This window comes from Pteronotus mesoamericanus, unplaced genomic scaffold, assembly GCF_021234165.1.
Source record: "Pteronotus mesoamericanus isolate MK-2021 breed Mesoamerican mustached bat unplaced genomic scaffold, CSHL_Meso_final contig_309, whole genome shotgun sequence".
Taxonomy (NCBI): Eukaryota; Metazoa; Chordata; class Mammalia; order Chiroptera; family Mormoopidae; genus Pteronotus; species Pteronotus mesoamericanus.
The window spans coordinates 30,408-45,933 of NW_026555131.1; the positions used below are offsets into that span (position 1 = coordinate 30,408).

General features: G+C 58.0%; 1 protein-coding gene across 1 annotated transcript; it reads left to right on the plus strand.

The window, feature by feature from the left end:
- The first annotated feature begins 2,488 nt into the window (after positions 1-2,488).
- PROM2 (prominin 2) lies at positions 2,489-15,253 on the plus strand. The gene is made up of 23 exons (XM_054575512.1): positions 2,489-2,738; positions 3,385-3,434; positions 3,837-4,042; positions 4,136-4,256; positions 4,485-4,548; positions 4,793-4,882; positions 5,175-5,374; positions 5,727-5,801; positions 6,620-6,683; positions 6,895-7,054; positions 7,364-7,516; positions 8,523-8,646; positions 9,126-9,217; positions 9,344-9,428; positions 11,457-11,603; positions 12,074-12,145; positions 12,881-12,973; positions 13,097-13,150; positions 13,452-13,532; positions 13,755-13,823; positions 14,436-14,525; positions 14,731-14,837; positions 15,190-15,253. The coding sequence occupies exons 1-23, from the start codon at positions 2,489-2,491 to the stop codon at positions 15,251-15,253; spliced, it is 2,511 nt and encodes an 836-aa protein (XP_054431487.1).
- Positions 15,254-15,526: the final 273 nt, after the last annotated feature.

The window sequence follows — 15,526 nt, forward strand, 5'->3', positions numbered from 1 at the left end:
AGAGGCTTGGTATGTTTTGTTTTGTTTTGTTTTTTCCTCGGAGAAATCCTGCCTCAGAGTTAAGAAGAGAGAGAGAGTAGGAGACATATCCTGGAGGCCTGGGCTGCTTGTGGCTCCGAACCCCAAAGGTTTCTTTCTTTCTTCTTCTTTTTCTTTTTTATGTTATTTATTTTTAGTTTTAGAGAGAGGAGAAGGGGAGGAGAAAGAGAAGGAGAGAAACACGGATATGTGAGAAATGCCTATCGGTCGCCTCTTATGCCTGCAACCCATGTGCCCTGACAGGGAATTGAACCAGTGACCCTTTGGTTCGCAGGCCTGCATTCAGTCACTGAGTCACACCACCCTGGGCACCCCAAGGGTTTCTAGTGCTGCCCAGGAAGCTGGGAGCTCAACCCCACTGCTCCCACTGCATCCAACTCAGAAAATACAAAAATGCCTAAATGGTAGCTACCAATTGCACCATAGGCAGATTAGATCCAGCTGGGAAAGGGTTATTTCCATCCTGCTGGTGGCAGAACTGAAGCAAGAAAGTGATTGCCAGGGGAGTAACTCTTTTTTTTTTTTTTTGGTTAAAAAAATTTGATTCTAATGAGAGGGGAGGGGAGAGAGAAGGACAGGGAAAGAAACATTGATGTGAGAGAGAAACATCAAACAGCTTCTTGCACAGCTGAACCCATGACCCAGACATGTGCCCTGACTGGGAAACGAACTGGTGACCCTTTAGTTTGCAGGACGGCACCCAACCAAGTCACAATGTCCAGGGGAGTAATTTTTTTAACAGCTCACATTGGAGGAGGAGAGAAAGTGGAGGGACAGGTAGGTTCTGGGGAGACCAGCCCCTCCAGATGGCAGCCTCCAGGGCACAGGGGTCCCCAGCACAGGTCAGGAGAGTCAGGCTGGAAGGGTAGAGTGGGACACAGCCTGCATTTATGCAGCATAGTCACAGGGCAGAGTGGTTAGGGGCCTGGGGCCACGCACTGGCATTGGGCCTCTAGGGGCAGTGCTGGCCCTGGACCACCCCGCTTCCCTGACCTGAGGAGCCAGGACACCCTCAGCCAGTTCCTCAGTGCAGCCCTCATCCTCATCTCTGAGTAACGCTTTGATGAGGTCCGTTGCCTGCGTGCACCCCATTATTAACAGGACTGTTTCTTCTACAACTGTGTCTTTTGTCCCCCGCCTCTAAGAACACTGTCGGGGTAGTGTGGGAAGGGTCAGGATACTGCTGTGGGTTCAGCCCTGACTCGGACTTAAGTGACCCCCACCGCGAGCAGCTAAAAATTCCTGTGCAAACTCACCCACCCCAAAAGCCAGGGCTGCAGCCCCTCCCTCCAGGGCTCCCATGGAGGGGGTGCTGCCATGGGAACTCACAAACTCCATTCTTTCTTTGGACACAAGCAACACATGTTTAAGGCAAAGAAGCAGTAGAGATGAACAGAAGAGAATAAAAATGGCCCATGATTTTAGCCGGATTTACCCAGAGGTGATCCGTGTTTTGCATTTTCCCTCCACGTACTGCTGCGTGATCAGCCGTTTGCACTCATTAGTGCATTGTGGGTATCTCTCAAGTCAAAGGAGCCATTTCCACAGCATTTTCTGTAATGACAGCCTGGTGTATAATGTGAGGTGCTCATTTTACTGATTCTTTGGTCTGGGTGGCCATCAGGGCTCTTTTTGGTATGATGAGTAACGCTGCCAGGATCACCCCCATCCACGTAGCATTATTTCCCCAGGACCTGCTCAGCCACAGGCAGCCTCTTGGTATCGGGCACACAGCCACTTAGAAAACAGAGGGCTGTGTAGACACTTCTCTGGATATAACCTTGATCAGTCCTCTCAACTGTGACTAGATAGTGCGCTGGTAGGCCAAAGGGCCTGCCTTTGTGGGGATTTGCCCTCCTAAAGGACTGTCCCTGTCTGAATGGCACTTCTGAGAGCCACTCAGGACAAAGCCTGGTAGCTTCTCTGCTCCGGGCTGGGCTGGCAGCAGGCTCAGGCATGATGGGAGAGGACAGAGCAGGCCCCAGAAGGAGCTGGGAGAGGTGCCTAGTTCCTGGGCCTGTAAGGCTGCTCTTGTCACCCTCTTGCCAAGGCTTCCCTGGGTGACTGTTTTCCCAGCCCCCCAGGTCAGGCTGCTGGGTCTGAACACAGAATATAATATTTAGAATTGGGCCACCCTGGATAATCCAGAGCTACTGAGTGGCTCCCATACCCAACTCACAGGCAGCCTTCCCAGGGGTGAGCACCAGACCCCCACCCCAGGCTTCGGAGGGCATCTGACTAGGCCCTGCCCCCAACTCCAGGCCTCCGCCCTGCCCTTCCAGCGCTTTGGGCCGGTGCCCAGGTAGCTGGGGAGCCCAAACCCGTCAGGCCAGTTTTGAGAGCCGAAGCACAGAGGCTGGCGAAGGATGCACGGCTGGCCCTGCGTTCCTCCCGCACTCTCTGCTGCCTGAGCCCTGCATTCGCCTGCCCCGCAGCCCCTGGCGACCTCATGGCACATGTGCCAGGCCTCTTGGTGCCTCTGCTGGGGCTGGGCCTGGGCCTGATGCTGTCCCAGAGCTTGCAGGGGGCGCGGGCCATGGACTGTGGGTCCCTCGGCCCAGCCGCACACCTGACTTTCACGCCCACAGCCAGGGACCCGTGGCTGGCTCCTCGAGTACGCACCCCAGGGCCCCTGGACCACCTCTACGGCACCGTGCGCCGCTTCCTCTCTGCTGTGCAGCTCAACCCCTTCCCCGCCGGTGAGTGTGCTTTCCCCAAGTGGGCCTTGGGTGGGACTGGGTCCTGGCCAGAACCCTTATCCCCCTCCACCATGGAATGGGGTACTTGGCGGGCAGGGTCCCCAGCATTCCCCACCCCCATCTTCCTGCCCAGGGGCATCACCTGGAGACCCCTCCAGGACCTTCCTGTGTGACCTTAGGTGAGCCCTTTTTCCTCTCTGAATATCAGTTTCTCTGTTTTAGTATAGAGAAGGTTACATTAGAAATCCCCAAAGACCTGGCTAAAATTTTCTCTGGGTCTGGTGGTACCAGGGGTGGGGAGGAGGAGCAGGGGCTGCAGGGCTCTCTCAGCCTGCTCTCCTGCCTTTTGAGGGGAAGAGCTGCTAGACCAGGCTCTTCTCTGCTTTTGACCAGCCTGGCGGCTTGGCTCCCTGCGGCAGGGCCAACCTGTAGGATTCAGGAGGAGGGGCTGGTCAGTCCTCCCCTCAGCCATTCCACTCTGAGGCTTGGGCGTGATGACAAGGGGCTATAGGGACACTGCCTTCTCCCAGGGGACTGAGGTGGTGGGAGGAGCCCCTCAGGAGAGCCCACCTTTTCCTGGCACTTGGGGCGGGAACAGGGGCAGGGCAGTGCTATCCCCAAGCCCCCAGCTTGACTCTTTCCATAGAGCTGGTGAGGGCCCTGCTGAATGAGCCAGCCTCCGTGAAGGTGGACGAGGTGAGGCTGGGGCGGGGGCGGGACGGAGAGGGAGTTCAGGCTGAGCCTGGGGGCGAGAATAGGAAGGCTCCCTCAGCTCAGCTCACCTTGCTGGCTGTGCCCCAGGGTGGGGTCTTGGGCACGCCTTCCTCTCGTTCATGAGCACTGCAGTTGGCAGACCAGATTTCAAACAATGGCTCTGCCATTAACTGGGGTTTGCAGTGAGCCCCGACATCCCTGGAGGGCACTTTCTCCAGATGTAAGGTGGTAAACAGTAAGGACACATGCACCTTGCATGGGTTCAAGGACATTCGTGAAAGTCCCCGCTGTGTACATCGCCCCCTCCAGGTTACCCTCTGGTGTCCTGTGGGTTAGGCTGGCTGGTGAAGTCAGAACAGCCCCTCTGCCTTGCCGCCCTGCCAGGTGGTGCGGTATGAGACTGGCTATGTGGTGTGCGCTGTCATCGCCGGCCTCTACCTCCTGGTGGTGCCCACTGCAGGGCTCTGCTTCTGTTGCTGCCGTGGCCGCCAGCGGCGCTGTGGGGGCCGAGTGAAGACGGAGCCCAAGGAGATGGCCTGTGAGCGCGGCACCCTCATGACCTTCCTGCTGCTGACCACCCTCGTGCTGCTGTGAGGGGTGCCTGGCTCAGGCGGGAGGGATGGGCCCAGGCCCAGGTGCCGAAGGACATCCATCGAGTCCCTTCCCCCGCCTCCGTCCTGCAGGATCGGCGCTGTCTGTGCCTTTGTCACCAACCAGCGTGTGCATGAACAGATGGGCCCGAGTGCCAAGGCCGTGACTGAGACACTGCTGAGCCTCCGGGGCCTGGTCTCTGATGTCCCCCAGGTGAGCACCAGTTAACCCCTCACCTTAATTTACCCACAAAAGCACCAGGCCTAGGCAGGTCAGAGAAGAGTGGGTCTTACAAAGTAGCCCAAAAGTCCCCCTTCCAACGTGCACCTGACTGCCCCCTGCTGGAGAGTCACTGTAATACATAAATGCTGGAGAGTCTCAGGAAGGGCTGGGAAAGAACCAGAGGGAGGGCTGTCAAGTGATGGCCCTGTGTTTGCCTAGGAGCTGCAGGCCGTGGCACAGCAGTTCTCCCTTCCCCAGAAGCGTGTCTTGAAGGACCTGGATGGTGAGGATTAGGAGCTGGCTGGCAGGCAGGCCAGCCCCAGGGGCCACCTGCCCAGGCCTGTCTTGAAGGGCCCTCTCCCTCCCTTATTCTGGGCTCTACCTGGGAACACCCTCGCAGGGTGGGGATTGGGCCAGCTGGGCAGCACAGCAGCCAGTCTGCTGCAGAACCTGGGGAGGCTGGATGGACAGGTAGGAAGGGCTCTTGGCTCCTGGGGACCAGCCCTCAGACTGCCTGTGTTCCTCAGGTGTTGCCATGAGCATCGGGAGCACAATCCACACCCAGCTCAGCAGTACAGTATATGAGGTGCTGGCCTCACTGCTCAGCCTGGGCCAGGGTGAGTGGGACCAGTGCCCAGGCGGTGTCTCCTGAGGGCAGCGCCCCAGCCCCCACTCTCCCCACTCAGCCTAGATTTCTTTCACTGCCTTAGCAAGCCCCACCCCTGGCTTTATCCTAGGGTCCCCTTGGGCACCCTTGCCCACATCCTGCCTCAACGTGTCCTGAGGCCATTTCCATTATAACTGGTGGGGTTAGAGGTGAATGCTGGCAGGTCCCTTTGGCTTGTGGGGAGGGAAGTTGGACGCTGGCAGCAGTGGAGACTGCTCAGGCAAGATCTGGGTGGGTCTCAGCCCTACAGGTCTCCATGGACCACCTCCAAGCCCTGAATGCCACCCTAGTGGAGCTGCGGGAGGGGCAGCAGGAGCTGGATCCCGCTGTTCGGGTGCACCGGGAGCGCCTCCGCGACCTGCTGCAGGAGCCTGGCTGCCAGGGCTGTGCAGAGACCCTGAGCCGGGTCGGCGGCCTGGAGTTGGGAGCTGACTTCGGCCAGGTGCCTTAGGGCAAGGGGGCTTCCCCACCTCCTGCCACAGGAATCCCCAGGCAGCCTGGGGCCCCTGTTCCTGAGGTAGACTCCCTCCCTCTCCTGAGCCAGGATGAGGGCTAGTGATCATCATCCTGGTAGAGGGGCAACAGCCTCCCTGGGGCACGCACTGTGCTGTGAGTGTCCTGTGTATTAGCTTCTTGAGTTCTCGCTACCACCCAGGACAGGAGGACTGTGCTGGTCCCCATGTTTTACACAAGAGGGCACTGAGGGTTCAGAGGCCTCTGGCCCCCCACCTCCCATCCTCCTTCCGGGATCCTTCTTAGGCTTTTGTCATCACCCACTTTCCCTTCAATTTCAGGTGCCCCATGTGGACGATGTCCTTCATCGCCTGAAGGGTGTCCCAGAGGCTAACTTCTCCAGCATGGTCCAGGAGGTGAGTGCCTACCCTGGTCTACCTGGTTTCTCCCCCGCCTGCCTGGGAACTCACAAATTAGAGGCCTCAATGTCTCTCTTTTGGGTGGGTACTCAGTTGAATCTAACATTTGGGTCAAATCAGGGCCTCACCTGTCACATGGCACCTGGGCTGGAATCTCACAATGCCAGTACTTGAGCGTTCACAGTCTGGTGGGAGAGGTGGGCCTGGAACTCAGAAGCAAGAGCCAGGACCCTAAGGGGGTAGGGGGTAGGGGGTCAGGGTGGCAAGGGCATGCAGCTGAGCCCTGGGGGACAGGGAGGATCTCCTGGGTGATGATGGGCTGGGGGTGGGTAGGGGGGCTGTGCAGCATGAACCGACACCTGTGACCCAGGGGACAGAATGTCTGAGCTGAGGAAACGGTGAGTCATCTGTGCTGAGTGACAGGAGCAGAAGGTTTCAGAAGGAAGAAGTGGGAGGTGAGCCTGGAAGAGCGGGTTAGAGCTGGATCGTAGGGAGATAGCCCTGGCAGCCATGCGCAGGTTGGATGGGGGAGGTGAGAGGATAGTTGGGAGTCTACTGCAACCGTCTAAGCAAGAGAGGATGGGGATGAAAAGGAAGGGTCTTTGAGGAGCATTGTTTGGGGCGTTGAGTCAGATGGGCCCTGGAAGCGGAGAAGATGCCTTTGACCAAGAGAAGAAAGGGGAGGCTATTTCCTGATATCCTGAGTTGGGAGCACAAAGTAAGATCCCCTCCCTCTGGGCCTGGTGATGCCAGGGTCCCCAAGCCGGGACACCCAGGTACAGAGCAGGAGGCACAGATACCTTTTGTTCTGGCAGGAGAACAGCACCTTTAATGCCCTCCCACTCCTGGCTTCCTTGCAGATGGCCGACGTGGTCACAGGTAAGGCCTGCCCAGGGACCAGGCTGGCTGCCTAGCACACCACTCCACCCCGTCCCTCCCCTAACAGCAGGCTTGTGGAGAGAGGTGCGGGGCAGTGTGGGGGAGACCAGAGGCCGAATGCTGCGCTCTTGGCTGGGACTGGGCAGAGAGTGGGCCCTCTGTGGGCCCCAGGTGCCTTCCCCGACCCTTAAGCCCCTGCTGCTTTGGGCAGAGCTGAAGAAGGTGGTGGCCCAGCAGCCCAGAGGGTTGAAGACAATGGCCAACGCGTTCCCAAACTGGGAGGGGGCCTCTCGCTGGAGCCAGGCACTGGAGAAGATGGAAAACAGTAGTCGCCCCTACCTGAAGGAGGTGCAGAGATACGAGAAATACAGGTGCTTGAGACCCGTGGGGGTGGAGTGGAGCAGGCAGCCCCGTCTCTAGGCCACCAGGGCCTGATTCCAGCCCCCACCAGCTCCTTGTTGTACTAACCCTCTGCCTCCTTCCAGCCAAGATCCTTTATATGTCCCCACCTTGGCTGTGTGCCCTTGAGATCTGAGCCTGAGGACCCCATAGGAGCAGGGAGGCCTCAGGAAGTGGTTATACCTATGGTTCTAAAGCCCCAGCCTTGGGGTGAGTGGCCCCGAGTAGGTCCTGTGCTGGCCTATCCCTTCCCAGTGACACCTGCACCTTCTCTGTGGCAGGTGGATTGTGGGCTGCGTGCTGTGCTCTGTGGTCCTGCTGGTGGTGGTCTGTAACCTGGTGGGCCTCAACCTGGGAATCTGGGGGCTGTCTGCCCGGGAACACCCCAGCCACTTGGAAGCCAAGGGCAGGGCTGGAGCCCGCATCCTCATGGTGTAAGAAGGGCTGTGGGAAGGGGGAGGGTCTCTCCCACTGGGCTGGCCAGGTTTCTCCACGCCCACAGACAGCTTCTTCTGTCCTGGGCATCGGAGACTGAGCTCTGGTACTAACTCATTGGGTGGCCGTGGACAAATTAGTAACCCATCTGAGCTCCAGTGTCTTCATCTGTACAAAAGGTTTGACTAGAGCAGGGGTGACAACAAAGCAGCACTTCTGCCTCCACATCAGTGGTAATTATAGTAGCCAATGGGCCTTCTTTCCCACTGAGCCCAGGCAGAGCCTCAGAATCTTTCTTAACCTACCATGCCGGCAGCATCACCACGAGGAGGGAACACCAGAGATAGAATCTGTTCGCCATCCCTGGACTAACTGGCTGTCTAGCATGCCAGTCCACCCCACCCCTAACAACAGGCTTGTTGAGAGAGGAGCAGGGCAGTGGGGGGAGGCTGAAGGCTGTTCTCTTGTCTGGGCCTGGTCTCAAAGGGCAGAGCTGGCACATTTACTTATGTAAGCTGGTCACTGCATAAGGGTTCTTGGCCAAAGGGGTGAGTCCAGCCCATGTTTTACTCTCTAAGCCTTAGGTCTTGGCATGGGGCTGTGCCTATGTCCCAAACGAGACCTGCAGGTCAGCTGCACTGGCTTTCCTCAGACTTTCTAAGTTGCTGGTCCTGCTGGCGCGTCATGGCTGGCTGCACAGGTGGCCCTGTTGAGGGCTGAGCTCTGGAGCCGGTCACCTCTATGTGCTCTGGGCCCAGAGGCTGGCAGCCTATTTGGGCAAAACTGTTACCCTGGCCCCTAGACTGCCAGGGCCAGCCAGGGTACCAGCAATAGGGTGAGGATGGGGTGGACATGGTGGGGACAGTCAGCAGTTCTAACTCCTGACCCAGGTGGCAGAGCCTCTGAGTTTTTCTCCCCAAAGGGCTCTACCCCGGGGCTGGCCTGGGATGTGGGTGGGGACAGAAGTTCTTTCCCGCCTTACCCATCACCCTCTGCCTTCCCCAGGGGGGTGGGCCTCAGCTTCCTCTTCGCTGGACCCCTTATCCTCCTCGTCTTCTCCACCTTCCTGGTGGGCGGCAACGTGCAGACGCTGGTGTGCCGGAGCTGGGAGAGCGGGGAACTCTATCAGGTGGGTGGATGGAGATGTGAGCAGAGAAAGAGGGTTGGAAGGAAGCGGGAGCCAGAAAAGGCAAGAGGGAGAGCAGGACAGGGGTGAGGGGGGGGAGAATGATGGAGATGGCCCGACAAAGGCAGAAAACCACCAGCAGGTGAGCAGTGAGAGAGAGCCCGTCAGTCCTTGGGGTGATGCCCAGCCCAAGGCGGCAAGTTCCAGGGGTTGAACCCAGACCTGAGCCAGTCTGTTCTCCTAACTCTGAGTCTGCAAACTGGGGGTGCTGGTTCCCCGGTGCTTCTAGCATGTAATCCCCAATCATCTGGTCATCTGGTTCAGGAGGGTCCGCACAGTGAGTTAGGGCCCTGGGTGATCTGAGTCTGAGGCAGGTTTGGGTATGGTCTCTGCTGAGCTAGGGGTGTCGTGGGACTCGCCCCTTGGCTGGGACGGCCTTGCCCCTCCTCACTCCAGGCTTGTTCTCCCTGACCCATGTCCAGTTTGTTGACACTCCGGGGAGCTTGCCCTCGTCCATGAACTTGTCCCACCTTCTTGGCCTGAAGAAGAATATCAGTATCCTCCTGGCGTATCAGTGAGTACGAAGCCTGGGCTGGAGACAGGGTGTGAGAAGGAGCTGAGATGGGTGTCCCATTAAGGTGACTTCAGCCCCTACTGGCCAGCCCTTCTCTCCTCTTTGATGCCCATTGTTCCTCCCCAGGCAGTGCAGGAAAGGGGCCCCACTCTGGAAGGTCCTGCAGCTCAATGACTCCTATGACCTGGAGATGTACCTGGATATGAGCCAGGTAAGAGAATCTTCCAGAAGGCTGTGCAGACTTCTCCTGCACATCCCCCTCCTCTGGCCTTACCTCTATAGTGGAACCATCCCCTTGAACCTGAGAAGTCTGCAAGAGCAACTGAGGTGCCTCAGGGGCAGAGGCCCCAGGTGCCAGCTCAGGGCCTGGCCCAGGGCTTGAGCCGAGGAAGCTTCTGGGATGCGCAGGTAGGTGGGAGAGGGTCTGGAGGCTATGACCAGCTCTGAGGACTGTGCCCTGGGAAAACTAGGCACAGCTGAGGCCGTAGCAGGAAAGGCCGAAGACAGTGAGTGAGAGGCTGGGGGGGTGGTGTGTCCTGACCGGGGCAGGCATGGTTCATGTGCTGCAGTTGGGATGGAGTGGCAGTGAAAATGATGGTGACCAAGTTGGATACCACTGGGGGAGGGCTCCCACAGGCCCCTGGCTGAGCTTACACAGTCAGTGGGAGGTGGCAGGATTCAATTCCTCAGCCTCTGGACTTGGCCAGAACTTGGTGTATAGAACTGGAGGAAAGGGTCCATGCTAATGAGGGACCATTCTGGGACAGAGAAGGAAGAGCTACTTCACGAGAGGGGATCTCTTTGGAGAATGTACACCTCCTTTCCACTCTCCATGCCTAAGAGAGGTGGGAGGAGAGGTGCTTGACTTCCAGGGCCCTCAGAGAGCCATTCCCAAGCATATCCTGGGACCTCCCCAAGCATGCTGACTCCTGGTCTTCCACCCAGAAACCCTTCCAACTACTCTTGAACCCGCCATTTATTCTCAGCCCACAGAGCAGCAGAGCCAAGGGGTCCAGATGACAGACCCAACTCTGTACCTTAAACTGTGTAAACGGGGGCAGTTTTTGTAGTGCCTTAGAATTCTCCTCCCCTAGTGTCTCTAATCAGATGAGATGCCCACAGAGCAGGTGATGCCAGGTTCTCAGGCACAGACACTTCCCGTGGAACAAGGCTGGTGGCCAGGGAGGGCTTCAGCAGGGGGCCTGGGCAGAGGGGCCCTGTGCTTTGCTGGCTGGGAGTCATGGCTCTTACGAGGAGGGTTCTCAGCCCCAGTCCTGGAGGGGAGGGGTCCAGCTCACAGAAGAGCCTGGACTGGGAGGGCCTCATGTTCAGAGGGACTGGGCAGTCCTCGGGGGCCATGTGGCAACATCAAAAGAGACCTAAAGAGTGCTTGCCCTCAAAGGAGATAAGGAGCTGATGAGGCAGATAAATGTGACATGGCATGCTTTCCATATCTCTTGCACTTGCCTGCTACTGATGCCTCTGAGAAAGAATCAGGCCTTTCTCCCCCTGGGAAGGCAGCATGGGTGGGAGAGAGAGGACCAGAGCTGGGCTCCATTCTCTAAGCTACTGTGAAACTGCAGGCAGGTGAATGTTCCTCTCTGGGCTCAGTTTCTCATCTGTTAAACATTGGGGCTGAATGCCATGCTCTATAAATCTCCCCCAGCAATGGTTGAAAAATACTGAGTGTCCTTTTTTAAACTGTGATCTGTCTTGGAAGTGTGATTGTGTTCATTCATTCATTCATTCATTCAATCATTCAATCATCCATCCATCTGCTCATTTTTACACATTCAACGCACCTCTCCTGCACCTACCATGCATGAGCCACTTCTCTAGACACTGAGGGTTTGGTTCAGAATGGGTGGACAAGGTGCTGCTCAGACAGAGCTGATGGCAATAAGCAAGTACACACATAAATGAAGTCACAGCAACAGGTGCTCTAATGACCCTGTCATACAATGATGTGAAGAAGATGGGCTTGGGAAACTATTTGATACTGGGTGGCCAGGGAAGGTCTGTGTTTCTGTCTGGTAGCCACATAGGTACTTGAGGAGGGCTGGGTCTTGGTGGGGATATGTTGGAGGGCTGGTGGGAGGGAAGCAGGGCAATGCAGGGGGCATGTCTGGGGCTGGGAGTATCCAGAGTGGGGACCCTGGTGGCCTCTCACCTAGGACAGCAGCTCTGGGGTCCTGGCTCAGTGCCTGGGCACGCCCCTACCCTGTTCCCTCCCTCTCAGTATATGGCCAACCTGGAGAAAGAGTTGCAGAACCTCACAGTGGACATAAAGACCCTGGACCTGCTGAGCCCCGCTGGCCACCGGGACCTGAAGGCCCTGCAGAGCAGCGGGCTTGGTGACATCCACTACCCTGGCTTCCTCACCCAGGTCAGCACTGGGCCCCTCAGGCCAAACTGCTGCAGGACAGAGGAGCCCACAGAGGACCTGGGGGGTGCGTCTCGCTTTGTCCCAGCCCTCCATCTTCCCTCAGCTCTCCATGTCCCCAGGAGGGATATCCCCAGACTATGTGCCCCAGGCCTGTCCTGGTGTTCCCCATCCTGCTGGGCTGGAGCGAAGGTGCCCACAATACCAGCCCCTGTCCGTGGTCCTGAACCCTCTGCTGTGTCAAATGATGGCGGCAAGCCGCCTCTTCCTTGGGTTACACCAGAGGGCGCCTCAGTTTTTTCTTCTCTGAATGGAAAATGCCTGGCGTACATCAGTCACAGCTTCAGGTGAAACCCACCGTGGCTGATGTGTCCAAATAGACTTAGCTGGTGTGTAGACTTTTGAAAAGACTGGGAGTTCGGGATGAGTGGAGACGGGGTTCCTCCCCTATCAGCCTCTCCCTCTGTCTCCAGATCCAGAAGCCCGTGGTGAGCACCAGTGTGGAGCAGCTGGCCCATGAACTGGAAGGACTGGCCCACTCTCAGGTGAGAAGGGAGCAGAGACCCCTCCAGGAAGGCAGGCGTCAGGGAGAAGGCTGAGAGGTGGGGGAGGGGAGAGCGGTCAGATTGGGGGGTGAAGGCAGAGGTGGGGAATGGGGGCTCCCACCAGTGAGGCTCTAGACCCCCAGCAGGGCTGAAGGGTTTTGCAGTATCAGTTCTGACTCAAGTGTGGCCCCAATTGGCTGTGTGGCTTTGGGCAAGTCATTCTGCATCCCTGAGCTCATTTCTTTCATCTGCAAAGATCAGATGAAGTAACTGGTCTGATCACTCATGGGGCAAGTGTTTCTAAGTGCTCACGGCTCATGGGATCCACTGGGACAGGTAGCATGAGGACAGTGTGGTGGATCAGATATCATGACAGTTGCCCCAGACAACTCTAATGGGAAAAATAGCATTTTGTATTCACACATATTTAAAGTTTAAAAAGTGATTTTCTAGATATCTTACAGACCCCACACATTTCAGGGGTTGCCACTGCCACTGAGACACGTTCTGCGGCGGACTTAGGGATGTCCAGCGAGCTCGCGGCAGACCTAGAATGTGGGCTTAGGCCCCCCACACCCGGATCAGGCCCAGAAGCTCAAGGGGGTCTCTGTTGCCTTTGTCTGAGCCCAGCATTCACAGCCCTCAGCATGTTGGTTGAACAGTCTGGTAAAGGACATGCTGGCAAAAGCTGTCCTATCCTGGGAAGGGAGCCATTTTATCTCTGTCTCCCCTCAGGGCAATTCTGTGCTGGGGAAGCAACTACAGCAGGAGGCACAAGGGCTCAGACACTTCTACCAGGGGAAGGTCCTCCCCCAGCAGCGTCTTGTGGTGAGTCTGGAGGCCCAGTGAGCTTGGGCCTGGGGGAAAGGGGAGGCTCGGAGGGCGCACAAAAGAGGAGGCAGGTGCCGGATCCTGCTCTCCCCCTAACCAGCCCCAATCTCTCCTCCACAGGCCAAGCTCAACGTCAGTGTCAGGGCTCTGGCATTCTCAGCACCACGCCTCCAGGTGGCTTCTAGAGATGGGGGCGGGGTGGGGCAGGAGGGAAGCAGAGAGAGGGAGGGAAAGGCCCGGTTGACATGGGACCTCGCCTGCTCTGCCCAGCCCCACAGGGGTTTGAGGGTTGGGGTGGGAAGAATTGGGGGTGGGTGAGCAGATCCTTAAGGACAAGTCTTTGGCCTCTGCATCCTCAGGGCTTAGTGCCCCTGCCCCAAGCTGAGTTTGTTGTGTGTTACCTGTTGCATTAATGAAGGAGTGGCTACTCCTTGACTGAGCAGGACGCTGAGTTGAGTCCCTCTCCTCTGCCCAGGTGGAGACCTCAGTTGTCTTGGACAGGGTCACTTACCTAAAAAGAGAGCTGCCAGCCTGGGCCACCCGTATCCTGAGGAACGTGAGTGGGGGAACATCAGAGGGTGGGGGCCACCTCAGAGTCAGAGGTGGGTCGAGGGGCTGACGCACACAGGGCTCCCACCTCAGGCCTCTCCTCCAGCCCTGCTCCCTCATGGCGACTCCCAGGAAGGCCAGCTCGGCCTTTCCTGATGGTGCCAGGCATGGGGTTGGGGTGCTGGTTCCTGAGGTTCCTGCCAGCCCAGGGCTCCCTTCTTTCTTGCAGGAAAGCGAGTGCTACCTGACGCGGGAGATGGGTTACTTTTCCCAGTACGTAGCCTGGGTGAGAGAGGAGGTGAGTGGGGCGCAGACCCCTCCTGGCCTTAGTCACCCGCTCCCGGCAGTACCAGCCATTCACCTTGCTCTATCCCTGTCTCATCCCTACAGCCCCTTAGGGGTGCCCTGGAATCCAAACTTCCAAACCTGGCATCCATGCCCTTGCTTGCTGGCTGGGCTCTGCACACCCACCTTCTGGGCAGCCCTTCTCTGAGGCCTGAGTGTGAGGGGGGCTGGCCACGGGTCCAGAACATGCTGTTCACACCTGGCCCCATACCCTTCTTTGTGCCGGTCCCCTGCCCACCCTGCCTGAGGCCAAAAAGCCCTCCAGCTTCCTCCTCCTGCAGGTGCTGGCTGATCCCAGCCTCTGCAATCTGTGCAGCCTCTCCAGTGAGAGTGTGACTGAAAGCACTGTGCTGGGCACACAGTAGGGGCTTAATACAGGCTGGTGCATGGCATGGAAAGGGCGGGAGCTGAGCCTCTGTCAGCGTCCTTACATCTCTGCGTTCCTGCATCCGTGTGTCTATACAACTGTGTCCCTGGGCCTATCTGTGTCCCAGTCGACCTTTCTCTCTGACTATGGAGTGTGCACCTGGGGCCCTGGTGCACCTGCCTCATGTTGATGCCACAGGTGACTCAGCGCATTGCCACCTGCCAGCCCCTCTCTGGAGCCCTGGACAATGGCCGTGTGATCCTATGTGACATGGTGGCTGACCCATGGGTGAGTGCGGGGGAGCTCATCTGGGCTCGTGGACATTAAGACCGTTGTGGGAGGGGCACATGAGCAGGAGCTGAGGTGAGGACCTGCACCTCAGCCCTCCCCCTCAGCTCTGAGGACAGAGTCAGTTGGGGCCTGGGGTACTGAGCAGCATGGGAAGAAGTCGCTACGCAGCTCCACTGAGCTAACCCCCCACCCTTTGTTCCAGAATGCCTCCTGGTTCTGCCTTGCATGGTGCACTTTCTTTTTGGTCCCCAGCATCATCTTTGCCATCAAGACTTCCAAATACTTCCATCCTGTTTGGAAACGCCTTAGGTGAGGGGGCTACCAGGACTGTGGGGGCAACAGGGGCCCAGAAAGGAGTCCTTCCAGCCACTGGGCCCCAGCCCCCTGCCATACACCCTCTTGAACCCTCGCCGCACCCGGCACTAGCGGGGGGGGGGGGGGCGGGCACATGCCGGCCCTGAGAAGCCACACACTCAGGGGGCTCCAGGGTCACAAAGTTATTCCCATAACCTTGCTGCAGCACCTCCATCAGGCACAGCTTCCTGGAGCTCGGCCTCCCCTGGAGAGCTTCTGAGGAGGAAAATCAGGGCTCTGGGTTTATCCCTGCGTCGGGCTGAGGGTCTGTGCCAGGCTCACCCACTCTCTTCCCATGCTGCCGCAGCTCCAGCAGCTCTGAGGAGACTCAGCTCTTCCACATCCCCCGAGTGACCTCCCTGAAGCTGTAGGACCCCCTTGGGTGAGTTCTCCCCTTAATTCCCTAGTGCCAGGGGCAAGGGAATGGAAAGAGGGGAGAGAAGGGAAGGGAAGGGGCCCTTAAGCCCTGCTCTGGGTTGTCACAGGCCACCATCCTTCTCCACTGTCCCAGAGGCAGGCCCGCTCTACAATCTGGGGTCTCCAGGACCCAGGAGGGAGGAAGGTTCTGGGACTTGGTGGGGCCTGAGTGTGGCGTCTGGCCCATCCTGCAGGAAGACTAACAAGCCCAGGCCTGTACCCCCATC

Excerpts from the sequence above, each read along its gene's own strand:
- PROM2 (XM_054575512.1), top strand. The coding sequence starts at position 2,489 with ATGGCACATGTGCCAGGCCTCTTGGTGCCTCTGCTGGGGCTGGGCCTG. Across the intron at positions 2,739-3,384 it reads GCTCAACCCCTTCCCCGCCG|AGCTGGTGAGGGCCCTGCTG; the intron begins GTGAGTGTGCTT and ends CTCTTTCCATAG. Across the intron at positions 9,218-9,343 it reads AGTATCCTCCTGGCGTATCA|GCAGTGCAGGAAAGGGGCCC; the intron begins GTGAGTACGAAG and ends GTTCCTCCCCAG.